The sequence below is a fragment of the Gobius niger genome, assembly GCF_951799975.1.
Source record: "Gobius niger genome assembly, chromosome: 19".
Taxonomy (NCBI): Eukaryota; Metazoa; Chordata; class Actinopteri; order Gobiiformes; family Gobiidae; genus Gobius; species Gobius niger.
In genome coordinates this window covers 28,431,601-28,446,068 of record NC_136870.1, presented here as the reverse complement: position 1 = coordinate 28,446,068, position 14,468 = coordinate 28,431,601, and the positions used below count along the sequence as shown (strand labels likewise).

Below are 14,468 nucleotides of genomic sequence, written 5' to 3'. Positions count from 1 at the left end.
AAAGGTAAAGCTAAAGCTAAAGCTAAAGCTAAAGGTAAAGCTAAAGGTAAAGGTAAAGGTAAAGGTCCTGCCGGGTGTAGACTCCCTCATACCCCCCCCTGTACCTGTGGGAGTGTCCTGGGCGTCGTGCCGGGTGTAGACTCCCTCCCCCCCCTGTACCTGTGGGCGTGTCCTACCCCCCCCTGTACCTGTGGGCGTGTCCTGGGCGTCGTGCCGGGTGTAGACTCCCTCCCCCCCCTTGTACCTGTGGGGGTGTCCTGGGCGTCGTGCCGGGTGTAGACTCCCTCATACCCCCCCCTGTACCTGTGGGCGTGTCCTCATACCCCCCTGTACCTGTGGGCGTGTCCTGGGCGTCGTGCCGGGTGTAGACTCCCTCCGACAGCGCCCCCGTGTCCCCGCTCTGCGCTCGGATCCAGCGCTGAGGCCCGCTGAAGTACTGCCCCCTGTGGGAGCGGGAGAGCAGCTTCCGCTTGGCCGGGGCGCTGGGGGCGGGCTTCAGCGGGGGGGGGTCAGAGGTCGGGGAGAGGGACAGGGAGTCCAGTGCGTCGGAGACGGGGGACAGGGGGGGGGCGGAGGGGGACAGGGGGGGGACGGAGGGGGACAGGGGGGAGGGAGAGAGGTCCGAGTCTGAGGGACAAACGCTGCACCTGCGGAAAAACAAACACGGGTTTGAACCGGAGACAGAAGCTGCACAAGAGGAGAGACCAACACGGCAGAGAGCGGGACAGGGGAACAGCGCCCTCGTTAGGTCAGATGCTGCAGGTGAACAGGGGAGCGGGTCTCTAACAGGGGCCGGGTCTCCGACAGGGGCCGGGTCTCTGACAGGGGCCGGGTTCGAGGCTGGCGGAGGCAAATTAAAGCCGGTCTCTAAAACAGGCCAGGGTTTTTATTAGAAACTATAACAGTAGAAATATTCCCCATGTTAGGAGTTTGTCTCATACTGGTGTAAATGAAAACTCACGTGCAGGAAGTAACAAACTGAACCCGGGCCGAGGGGGGGACGCTGCGGAGGAGCTGATCCCAGCGTAACTTTGACACAGATTTAGACACTTTTCAAACCTCCTGTGACCATATTTGGAAACAGGGCAGTAAATGTTGTGTGACCCTCCAGGGTTTTAATAAAGTCTCCATCGCGTCTTCAAAGCACGTCCAGCTGCTCCGTGTGCAGGTCAGTCCCACGCCTCAAAATAACTCCTCCCATCAGCGCGAGCGTCTCGTCTTCTCTCGGGTCAGTCTCATGATCGATCACAAACACAAACGCTCCGTCTAAACTCGCCTTTTACACAAGAAAACAACAAATAATCCGGTCCGCGGTAAAAACGAAACAGAAACCTGCAGTGACACTGATGTCAAAGCTCCGCTAACAGCAACGAAACACTTCCTGTTGTCCCGACAAAATAAAAGGCGTCAATGTTCCAGCCGCTGGGAGAGGGTTTGAAATGTTCATTAATAAATGAACCTCCTCAAATGGACACAAATCTCATTTTTCCTGGTCGTCCGTTTTGCTGAAATAGAAATAAAGGCCTGTCTCTAATTGTGGCCTGGTTCCAATAAAGGCCTGGTCCTGATGCCCTGGAGTAAATAAAGGCCCCGGCCTGTATTAGAGCATTTACGGTAGTTACTCCATCCGGTGTCAGGGAGCACTGGGGGAACCAAGCATCTCCATCTGAAACACTGACCACAGTTTGGAGGAAACACCAGCCAGAGAGGAACTGATCCTGATCTCAGAGCTCATGTTATTGTCTCTAACATCAGCTCAGCCTAACCCGGTCCAGTCGACGGCTAAAGCCTCACTCTGGACTTGCCTGGCTCTGCCATACTCTTCCCTGTCCATTCCATGCAGGGAGAGTCTGGTCACGGAGCAATTGGAGCAGTTTGAAGGGGCGGGCCTAACGCGCACAGATTGTCAGTGAAATAAACCAATTAGCGATTAGCGGACGTGACGACAGCCGTGTCCAATTAAACAAATATGAAGTGAATATTAACTCACGCGGAGAACACGAGGCAAAATCCTTGACTACTTCATCCATGATTTGTTTTGGCTGATGTTAACGTTAATTGAACTAAAAACATAGAGGTGCAGCGAGTGACGTAACCTTCTCATTTCTCTGTGACGGTTGTGATTGGTTCGGCCTTAGCCGCCAATCAACAATGTGTCTACCGTGCGTGGCCACACCCACCTTCTTTCGCGCAGAAAGAAGGTGGGTGTGGCTTATCAGGCTAACTCTGGAGCAGGTTCTACATGTTTGTCAGTGTTACCTGAGCACGTCCGGCGCGCTGCCCCCTAGTGTCCTGTGGGGGAACAGGTCCTGATGCAGGGGCTGGTGGGAGTGCAGGGAGGAGGGGGGCGAGAGCAGGGGCCCATGGGAGTCCTGGGGGGGGCTCAGGGCGTCGCTGGAGTCGTAGTCGCTGTCTGTGGGTAGAAACACCTCGGAGGAGCCGTCCTCGTCGGAGCAGAGCTGCGAGTCTGAGGGAAACAGGAAACATTCCAGACGTTTGACTCTTTTTATTCGCCTCAAAAGCACTTCCTTAAAGAGGAAGAGGAGTTTTGTCCATTTATGGGATTACATTAGTTTTGTCCCCCTTTAGTATGTCGTAAACTCAGTCAAGTTATAACAACAGAGCAACATTTCATGAACTTGCAGGATGGTTTCTTACAACACAAACTCGTCCCTGTGAAGAAAACGAGGACTGAGTTTGGGCCACAGCAGCATTTACATTCAGTGGTTTCCTCCTTCAACTTTTCTGTCATTTTTTTTTTCATTTTTTGTCAATTTTTTATCAGTTTTTTGTCATTTTTTTGTCATTTTTTGTCCATTTTTTGTCAATTTTTTCATCTTTTTTTTGTCACATTTTTATCACATTTTTGTCACATTTTTGTCACATTTTGTCATTTTTTTCGTTAATTTTTTATCACATTTTTTTTTCATTTTTTGGTCATTTTTTGTCAATTTTTTGTCAATTTTGTCATCTTTTTTTTGTCAATTTTTTATCACATTTTTATCACATTTTTATCACATTTTTGTCACATTTTGTAATTTTTTGTCACATTTTGTCATTTTTTTCGTTAATTTTTTATCACATTTATTTTTTCATTTTTTGTCCATTTTTTGTCAATTTTGTCATCTTTTTTTTTTTTAGTCAATTTTTTGTCATTTTTTTCGTTAATTTTTTATCACATTTTTGTCATTTTTTGTCATTTTTTTTCGTTAATTTTTTATCACATTTTTATCACATTTTTTTATCACAAACTTACAGGATGGTTTCTTACAACACAAACTCGTCCCTGTGAAGAAAACGAGGACTGAGTTTGGGCCACAGCAGCATTTACATTCAGTGGTTTCCTCCTTCAACTTTTCTGTCATTTTTTATTTTTCATTTTTTGTCAATTTTTTATCAATTTTTTGTCATTTTTGTCGTTAATTTTTTATCACATTTTTTTTGTCATTTTTTGTCCATATTTTGTCAATTTTTTCATCTTTTTTTTTTTTTTTTTGTCCATTTTTTATCCATTTTTTATCACATTTTTGTCACATTTTGTCATTTTTTGTCATTTTTTTTCGTTAATTTTTTATCACATTTTTGTCACATTTTTATTACATTTTTGTCACATTTTTGTTATTTTTTGTCATTTTTTTCGTTAATTTTTTATTACATTTTTTTGTCATTTTTTTCATCTTTTGTTTTTTTTGTCAACTTTTTAATCAATTTTTTATCCCATTTTTGTCACATTTTGTCATTTTTTTCGTTAATTTTTTATCACATTTTTATCACATTTTTATCACATTTTTTTTTATCACAACCTTGCAGGATGGTTTCTTACAACACAAACTCGTCCCTGTGAAGAAAACGAGGACTGAGTTTGGGCCACAGCAGCATTTACATTCAGTGGTTTCCTCCTTCAACTTTTCTGTCATTTTTTTTTTCATTTTTTGTCAATTTTTTATCAATTTTTTGTCATTTTTTTCGTTAATTTTTTATCACATTTTTTTTTTCATTTTTAGTCCATTTTTTCATCTTTATTTTTTTTTGTCCATGTTTAAACATTTTTTTTTTCATTTTTTGTCAATTTTTTATCAATTTTTTGTCATTTTTTTCGTTAATTTTTTATCACATTTTTTTTTTCATTTTTAGTCCATTTTTTCATCTTTATTTTTTTTTTGTCCATGTTTTATCAATTTTTTATCACATTTTTGTCACTTTTTGTCATTTTTTTTCGTTAATTTTTTATCACATTTTTGTCACATTTTTATCACATTTTTTGGTCACAACCTTGCAGGATGGTTTCTTACAACACAAACTCGTCCCTGTGAAGAAAACGAGGACTGAGTTTGGGCCACAGCAGCATTTACATTCAGTGGTTTCCTCCTTCAACTTTTCTGTCATTTTTTTGTCATTTTTTGTCAATTTTTTGTCATTTTTTTCGTTAATTTTTTATCACATTTTTTTTTCTTTTTTTGGTCATTTTTTGTCATTTTTTTCATCTTTTTTTTTGTTTTGTTAATTTTTTATCACATTTTTTGTCACATTTTTGTCACATTTTGTCATTTTTTGTCTATTTTTTTTTTTTTTTGTCAATTGTTTATCAATTTTTTATCACATTTTTGTCACATTTTGTCATTTTTTTTCTTTTTTTTTCGTTAATTTTTTATCACATTTTTGTCACATTTTTATCACATTTTTGTCACATTTTTATCACATTTTTGTCATTTTTTTTCTTTTTTGTCATTTTTTTCGTTAATTTTTTATCACATTTTTGTCACATTTTTGTCACATTTTTGTCACATTTTGTCATTTTTTTTCTTTTTTTTTCGTTAATTTTTTATCACATTTTTGTCACATTTTTATCACATTTTTGTCACATTTTTATCACATTTTTGTCACATTTTTATCACATTTTTGTCATTTTTTTTCTTTTTTTTCTTTTTTTTCGTTAATTTTTTATCACATTTTTGTCACATTTTTGTCACATTTTTATCACATTTTTTTATCACAACCTTGCAGGATGGTTTCTTACAACACAAACTCGTCCCTGTGAAGAAAACGAGGACTGAGTTTGGGCCACAGCAGCATTTACATTCAGTGGTTTCCTCCTTCAACTTTTCTGTCATTTTTTTTTTCATTTTTTGTCAATTTTTTGTCATTTTTTTCGTTAATTTTTTATCACATTTTTGTCACATTTTGTCATTTTTTTCGTTAATTTTTTATCACATTTTTTTTTCTTTTTTTGGTCATTTTTTGTCATTTTTTGTCATTTTCTTTCTTTTTTTTTGTTAATTTTTTATCACATTTTTTGTCACATTTTTGTCATTTTTTGTCATTTTTTGTCATTTTTTTTCTTTTTTTTTGTTAATTTTTTATCACATTTTTGTCACATTTTGTCATTTTTTGACATTTTTTTTTTTTTTTGTCAATTGTTTATCAATTTTTTATCACATTTTTGTCACATTTTGTCATTTTTTTTCATTTTTTTTCGTTAATTTTTTATCACATTTTTGTCACATTTTTATCACATTTTTGTCATTTTTTTTCTTTTCTTTTTTTTCCGTTAATTTTTTATCACATTTTTGTCACATTTTTGTCACATTTTTGTCACATTTTGTCATTTTTTTTCTTTTTTGTCATTTTTTTCGTTAATTTTTTATCACATTTTTGTCACATTTTTGTCACATTTTTGTCACATTTTGTCATTTTTTTTCTTTTTTTTTCGTTAATTTTTTATCACATTTTTGTCACATTTTTATCACATTTTTGTCACATTTTTATCACATTTTTGTCATTTTTTTTCTTTTTTTTTTTTCCCGTTAATTTTTTATCACATTTTTGTCACATTTTTGTCACATTTTTATCACATTTTTGTCACATTTTTATCACATTTTTGTCATTTTTTTTCTTTTTTTTCTTTTTTTTCGTTAATTTTTTATCACATTTTTGTCACATTTTTGTCACATTTTTATCACATTTCTTTATCACAACCTTGCAGGATGGTTTCTTACAACACAAACTCGTCCCTGTGAAGAAAACGAGGACTGAGTTTGGGCCACAGCAGCATTTACATTCAGTGGTTTCCTCCTTCAACTTTTCTGTCATTTTTTTTTTCATTTTTTGTCAATTTTTTGTCATTTTTTTCGTTAATTTTTTATCACATTTTTTTTTCTTTTTTTGGTCATTTTTTGTCATTTTTTTCATCTTTTTTTTTTTTTTGTTAATTTTTTATCACATTTTTTGTCACATTTTTGTCACATTTTGTCATTTTTTGTCATTTTTTTTTTTTTTTTGTCAATTGTTTATCAATTTTTTATCACATTTTTGTCACATTTTGTCATTTTTTTTCTTTTTTTTTCGTTAATTTTTTATCACATTTTTGTCACATTTTTATCACATTTTTGTCACATTTTTATCACATTTTTGTCATTTTTTTTCTTTTTTGTCATTTTTTTCGTTAATTTTTTATCACATTTTTGTCACATTTTTGTCACATTTTTGTCACATTTTGTCATTTTTTTTCTTTTTTTTTCGTTAATTTTTTATCACATTTTTGTCACATTTTTATCACATTTTTGTCACATTTTTATCACATTTTTGTCACATTTTTATCACATTTTTGTCATTTTTTTTCTTTTTTTTCTTTTTTTTCGTTAATTTTTTATCACATTTTTGTCACATTTTTGTCACATTTTTATCACATTTTTTTATCACAACCTTGCAGGATGGTTTCTTACAACACAAACTCGTCCCTGTGAAGAAAACAAGGACTGAGTTTGGGCCACAGCAGCATTTACATTCAGTGGTTTCCTCCTTCAACTTTTCTGTCATTTTTTTTTTTTCATTTTTTGTCAATTTTTTATCAATTTTTTGTCATTTTTTTCGTTAATTTTTTATCACATTATTTTTTCATTTTTTGGTCATTTTTTGTCAATTTTTTGTCAATTTTTTCTTCTTTTTTTTTTTTTCTTGTCAATTTTTTATCACATTATTTTTTCATTTTTTGGTCAATTTTTAGTCAATTTTCATCTTTTTTTTTTTATTTTTTGTCAATTTTTTATCACATTTTTGTCATTTTTTTTCTTTTTTGTCATTTTTTTCGTTAATTTTTTATCACATTTTTATCACATTTTTATCAAATTTTTTTATCACAACCTTGCAGGATGGTTTCTTACAACACAAACTCGTCCCTGTGAAGAAAACGAGGACTGAGTTTGGGCCACAGCAACATTTACATTCAGTGGTTTCCTCCTTCATTGCTTGAAATTAAAATATCAGTTATAGGACCTTTAAAACGAGTGTGTGCATCGTCAGGGAGGTGCGGGCGGTGGGGGCTCGTTTCAAAGACAAACATCAGTGGATTCCAAAACTTAAGACAGTGAGTCTCTGTGGGTTCTACAACATACAGTATAATATATATAATATATATAATATATATAAAGGGTGAACAAACGCTCTCCTGAGGCCGAGGGTTTATGGGAGGTTTAGTTCCGGAGAAAACAGACTTTTTATCAGCTGATATTAGCCGATATTTTAAGTGATTTCATTTGATTTCAAAAGGCTTCTAGTTAAACATTTATTATTATAGTAAAGGTTTTAATCAGGGGTGCCCAAAGTGTCACAATTCTGTTGGCCAGAGTGACCGACTTTTGCGCTGCGTGTGGTTAATACTAACTTCCATTCATTCTCAATGATATATATGGATGCAGTACACCTTTTGACCACAAGCGTCAAATTGGGGGCGCTGTTTCTCTCCTTTCGCAAAAGTTAAGGAAACACTGTTGTGGAGTCTTGGTATTTATCAATCACAGCGTTGTAGCTAAACTTTCACAGTTTTCCAACTTTTATTGCAAAGGTTGTTACGTCAACAACAGTATATGTAAAAAAGTGACTTATAAAAGATATATATATATAAAGATTAGAGAGGGGGGGGGGACTCACCGCTGCCGGCCGCTCGTCTCCGCGGCTCCGGGGACGGCGAGGGCGTGGGGAGGTAGTCCATGTTGGAGGAGGTGGAGTCGCTCTTGGGGGCGTGGGGGGAGGGCATCAGGGGCACGAGGCAGCCCAGAGGGACCCCCCCCCTGGGCTGTTTGTACCGAGCGAACTGCAGCGCGTCCGTGAGCCACCTCAGGTCCCGGCGCATCTCCTCCAGCTGCTGCCGAGACACAGGACACACGAGGTCATGGCCGATTTACATACTTTACCGATACTTTACCGATACTTTACCGATACTTCCCCGATACCTGAGCGATACTGTACCGATACTTCCCCGATACCTGAGCGATACTTTACCGATATCTGAGCGATACCTGAGCGATACTTTACCGATACCTGAGCGATACTTTACCGATACTTCCCCGATACCTGAGCGATACTTTACCGATACTTCCCCCGATACCTGAGCGATACTTTACCGATACTACCCCCGATACTTCCCCGATACCTGAGCGATACTTCCCCGATACCTGAGCGATACTTTACCGATACCTGAGCGATACCTGAGCGATACTTTACCGATACCTGAGCGATACCTGAGCGATACTTTACCAATACCTGGGCGATACTTTACCGATACTTTCCCCGATACCTGAGCGATACTTCCCCGATACCTGAGCGATACTTTACCCGATACCTGAGCGATACTTTACCAATACCTGGGCGATACTTTACCGATACTTTCCCCGATACCTAAGCGATACTTTCCCCGATACCTGAGCGATACTTTCCCCGATACCTGAGCGATACTTTACCCGATACCGAGCGATACTTTACCGATACTACCCCGATACCTGAGCGATACTTTACCCGATACCGAGCGATACTTTACCGATACTGTCCCCGATACTTCCCCGATACTTTCCCCGATACTTTCCCGATACTTTCCCGATACTTTCCCGATACTGTCCCCGACATCGAACGATACTTTCCCCGATATTAAACGATACTTTCCCGATACTTCCCCGATACTTTCCCCGATACTTCCTCCGATACTTCCTCCGATACTTTCCCCGATACTTTCCCCGATACTTCCCCGATACTTTCCCCGATATCGAACGATACTTTCCCGATACTTTCCCCGATACCCGAGCGATACTTTACCAATACTTTCCCGATACTTTCCCCGATGTTGAACGATACTTTCCCGATACTTTCCCCGATGTTGAACGATACTTTCCCGATACTTCCCCCGATACTTTCCCGATACTTTCCCCGATATCGAACGATACTTTCCCGATACTTTCCCGATACTTTCACCGATACTTTCCCGATACTTCCTCCGATACTTTCCCCGATACTTTCCCCGATACTTTCCCGATACTTTCCCGATACTTTCCCCGGTACTTTCCCGATACTTTCCCCGATACTTTCCCCGAAACTTTCCCCGTTACTTTCACGATACTTTCCCCGATACTTCCCCGATACTTTCCCGATACTTTCCCCGATACTTTCCCTATACTTTCCCTATACTTTCCCGATTCTTTCCCGATACTTTCCCGATACTTTCCCTATACTTTCCCTATACTTTCCCTATACTTTCCCGATACTTTCCCGATACTTTCCCCGATATTTTCCCGATACTTTCCCGATACTTTCCCGATATTTTTCCGATACTTTCCCTATACTCCCCCGATACTTCCCCGATACTTTCCCGATACTTTCCCGATACTTTCCCGATATTTTTCCGATACTTTCCCTATACTCCCCCGATACTTCCCCGATACTTTCCCGATACTTTCCCGATACTTTCCCCGATACTTTCCCGAAACTTTCCCCGAAACTTTCCCCGGTACTTTCCCTGAAACTTTCCCGATACTTTCCCCGGAGAGGGGGAGGGGGGAGAGGGGGGGGGGGTTGTATGGGGAGGGGGGGGGGGGGGGGGAGAGGAGGGGGGGGGGTATGGGGGTAGAGGGGGGGGGGGGGGGAGTACCTGGATGTAGTCCAGGATCTGCTGGTGTCTCTCCTTGGCCCCACAGACCTCAGCATCAGTGATGGCCTCCCTCAGGTTCTGCTGTGTGATCAGAGAGTCCAGGTCCAGCACTGAGGACACGCGGCAGTACAGGCCCATGTAGCGCTCCCTGTAGGAGCACAGGTGAACTGCAGGCACACAGAGGATTACACATCACTACTGCAGTACAAGTATACTGCAGTACAAGTATACTGCAGTATCCAACTACTCCAGTACAAGTATCCAACTACTGCAGTACAAGTATCCAACTACTGCAGTACAAGTATCCACCTACTGCAGTATCCAACTACTGCAGTACAAGTATCCAACTACTGCAGTACAAGTATCCAACTACTGCAGTATCCAACTACTCCAGTATCCAACTACTGCAGTACAAGTATCCAACTACTGCAGTACAAGTGTCCAACTACTGCAGTACAAGTGTCCAACTACTGCAGTACAAGTATCCAACTACTGCAGTACAAGTATCCAACTACTGCAGTACAAGTATCCAACTACTGCAGTACAAGTATCCAACTACTGCAATATCCAACTACTGCAGTACAAGTATCCAACTACTCAAGTATCCAACTACTGCAGTATCCAACTACTGCAGTACAAGTATCCAACTACTGCAGTACAAGTGTCCAACTACTGCAGTACACGTATCCAACTACTGCAGTACAAGTATCCAACTACTGCAGTACAAGTATCCAACTACTGCAGTACAAGTATCCAACTACTGCAGTACAAGTGTCCAACTACTGCAGTACACGTATCCAACTACTGCAGTACAAGTATCCAACTACTGCAGTACAAGTATCCAACTACTGCAGTACACGTATCCAACTACTGCAGTACAAGTGTCCAACTACTGCAGTACAAGTATCCAACTACTGCAGTACAAGTGTCCAACTACTGCAGTACACGTATCCAACTACTGCAGTACACGTATCCAACTACTGCAGTACAAGTGTCCAACTACTGCAGTACACGTATCCAACTACTGCAGTACAAGTGTCCAACTACTGCAGTACACGTATCCAACTACTGCAGTACAAGTGTCCAACTACTGCAGTACAAGTATCCAACTACTGCAGTACAAGTATCCAACTACTGCAGTATCCAACTACTCCAGTACAAGTATCCAACTACTCCAGTACAAGTATCCAACTACTCCAGTACAAGTATCCAACTACTCCAGTACAAGTATCCAACTACTCCAGTACAAGTGTCCAACTACTCCAGTACAAGTATCCAACTACTCCAGTACAAGTATCCAACTACTCCAGTACAAGTATCCAACTACTCCAGTACAAGTATCAAACTCCTCCAGTATTCAAAGGTACTTGGATCCTATCCGGAGGTTCATAAATAAGGCAGTGTCTTCTCTCCACCAGCCTCTCGTTGTTAAAGGTGCAGTGATTCTTTTGAACAGTAGGGGGCAGCGTGGCGCTTCGCTGCAGTGATTCTGTTGAACAGTAGGGGGCAGTGTGGCGCTTCGCTGCAGTAAAGGATAAACTCTGGCCCTGAGAGAGAGAGCTGGGTCTAACCATGGACTGTGTCCGAACGTCCGCACTATTCACTATATAGTGAATATAAAGTGAGTATATAGGGGTCACATGTTGTAGGGGTGTCCGAATGTCCAGAGAGAAAAAAGTAGTGCACTCTAAATTTCCCACAATGCATCTGGAAAAGTAGTGAGCATCGATGTCACTAACCGGGTCAATATTTCCCACAATGCACTGGGAGAGTGTGAGAAGAGCCTGACAGAGACAGGTCTGTGAACTAAACACGACTGAAGTAAATCAGCTGTTTCAGTCGAGTGTTTGTGTTTCTCAGGAATAAACGACCTAAATATAAACGTTAGCTGCTAACCTTTAGCTGGAGCTGCTAAATGACCGATAGCATCATGCTAACGTTAGCTGCTAACCTTTAGCTGGAGCTGTTAAATGACCGATAGCTTCATGCTAACGTTAGCTGCTAACCTTTAGCTTGAGCTGCTAAATGACCGATAGCATCATGCTAACGTTAGCTGCTAACCTTTAGCTGGAGCTGTTAAATGACCGATAGCTTCATGCTAACGTTAGCTGCTAACCTTTAGCTGGAGCTGTTAAATGACCGATAGCTTCATGCTAACGTTAGCTGCTAACCTTTAGCTGGAGCTGTTAAATGACCGATAGCTTCATGCTAACGTTAGCTGCTAACCTTTAGCTGGAGCTGTTAAATGACCGATAGCTTCATGCTAACGTTAGCTGCTAACCTTTAGCTGGAGCTGTTAAATGACCGATAGCTTCATGCTAACGTTAGCTGCTAACCTTTAGCTGGAGCTGTTAAATGACCGACAGCTTCTTCTCGAATAATCCAAGTCATTCATGTAAAATCCATGTTAGATATAAAGTATCTGACTCGTATTTATCCATAAATATTCCTCTGTCTCTGAGTTTGGTTTTTATCAAAGAAATACTTTATTCCCGGAGTTTATTGAACTTTTAGCAGATGTAGTCGCTCGATCTGCTGGTGTTCGGACACCGGGCTCTGACCGACTCTCGGCGTCTCTGAGCTCACGCTGGAGAGACTTTTTTTTTTTTTTTCCTTTTTTTGTGATGACAGTAACGCCTGTAAAAGTGCCAAAACAGTCGTTCTGTTTCATAAAATAAACGTTTGTAACAATAAATAAATTCAGATAAAAAAATAAAAAACACATGTGTGACGTCACGCAGCGCGGAGAAAGTCGTGGCTTGTGTCCGAATCGCCAACAGAATTAGTGACTATATAGTGACCATATAGTGACTATATAGTCACTATATGGTCACTATATAGTGCGGGTTTATGTAGTGAATGAGGGGTTAGGGACTAGTGTGGACATTCGGATACAAATAGACTGTAAAAATAATGGACGTCTCCTCCTCACTCCTCCCCGTTTACCATAATGACCACGTCCGAGGGGGAATTCATGAAGGATTTACAGACTCCGCCTCCTCAGCTCTGATGAAGCATGTTTCTAAAAAGGACATAAGGGCGGGATTTTCACTGTAGACTCCGCCCTTGTGTGACGTGTAGCTCGCGCTGCTCCAATGCTAACAGTCCGACCCTCATTAAGAACCAGATTTCTAAAATTCTTGCCTGGTTTCAGATATTGTGACTAACCCAGTGTTATCTCAGGAGGAAGATCTAGCCTCGTCTAGTGTTGAAAACATAGAAACCAGGCGTTAAAGTTGTTTTTAACGTGTCTAAACTCCAATGCTTTTCAATGGGGGCCTAGTGGCGATATGGAGGTACTACAGCAATGGCCCCCAGTGTCGTGGTCATAAAGCAGAGCAGCCGTTGGGTCTAACACGTGATCCGGTCACTCCGGACTTTAGGGTCTGAGTTCGTACCGAGCTCGAACATCTGCAGCGGGAGGTGGAGGAAGCCGGACAGCGGGCACAGCGGGTTAGTCTGCCCCGGGGCGGAGCACACGTCGTCAGCCGCCGGTAACAGCAGGAGAAACGAGACGCCGTGACCCAACTCCACCACCTCCTGAGAATACAGGCGGAACCCCCGCGCCTGGAACACAAAATAATGATAATAATGATAATGATAATAATAATACTGAGAATAATAATAATAATACTGAGAATACAGGCGGAACCCCCGCGCCTGGAACACAAAATAATGATAATGATGATAATAATAATACTGAGAATACAGGCGGAACCCCCGCGCCTGAAACACATAATAATGATAATAATAATAATAATAATACTGAGAATACAGGCGGAACCCCCGCGCCTGGAACACATAATAATAATGATAATACTGAGAATAATAATAATAATACTGAGAATACAGGCGGAACCCCCGCGCCTGAAACACATAATAATAATGATAATACTGAGAATAATAATAATAATACTGAGAATACAGGCGGAACCCCCGCGCCTGAAACACATAATAATAATGATAATAATGATAATAATAATACTGAGAATACAGGCGGAACCCCCGCGCCTGGAACACAAAATAATGATAATGAGAATAATGATAATAATGATAATAATGATAATAATGATAATAATGATAATAATGATGATAATGATAATAATGATAATAATGATAATAATGATAATAATGATGATAATAATGATAATAATGATAATAATGATGATAATAATGATAATAATGATAATAATAATAATAATGATAATAATGATGATAATAATGATAATAATGATAATAATGATGATAATGATAATAATGATAATAATGATAATAATGATAATAATGATGATAATAATGATAATAATGATAATAATGATGATAATAATGATAATAATGATAATAATAATAATAATGATAATACAGGCGGAAGCCCCGCGCCTGAAACACATAATAATGATAATTTTTTAATAATAATAATTCTTTTTATTTTTGCCCATATGTAGCTAAGTTTTGGATGTTGGTCAAAAATTGGTTACTCGAATTCAAAATTGAAATTAACATCTGTCCCATTAACATAATATTGGGGGTACTAGAAAACTGTCCAACAGACTTA

At 39.4% G+C, this 14,468-nt stretch overlaps 1 protein-coding gene across 1 annotated transcript in view; it reads right to left on the bottom strand.

The window, feature by feature from the left end:
- The window catches only part of ankfn1a (ankyrin repeat and fibronectin type III domain containing 1a), an 81,837-nt gene that overhangs the window by 3,454 nt on the left and 63,915 nt on the right, over nt 1–14,468 (bottom strand). The window contains exons 14-18 of the mRNA XM_079577121.1: nt 13,312–13,480; nt 9,914–10,080; nt 7,927–8,140; nt 2,260–2,467; nt 334–647 (exon numbers count right to left, since the gene is read on the bottom strand). Of these exons, the coding sequence (XP_079433247.1) occupies nt 334–647; nt 2,260–2,467; nt 7,927–8,140; nt 9,914–10,080; nt 13,312–13,480 (1,072 nt within the window). The remainder of the gene's footprint in view (nt 1–333; nt 648–2,259; nt 2,468–7,926; nt 8,141–9,913; nt 10,081–13,311; nt 13,481–14,468) is intronic.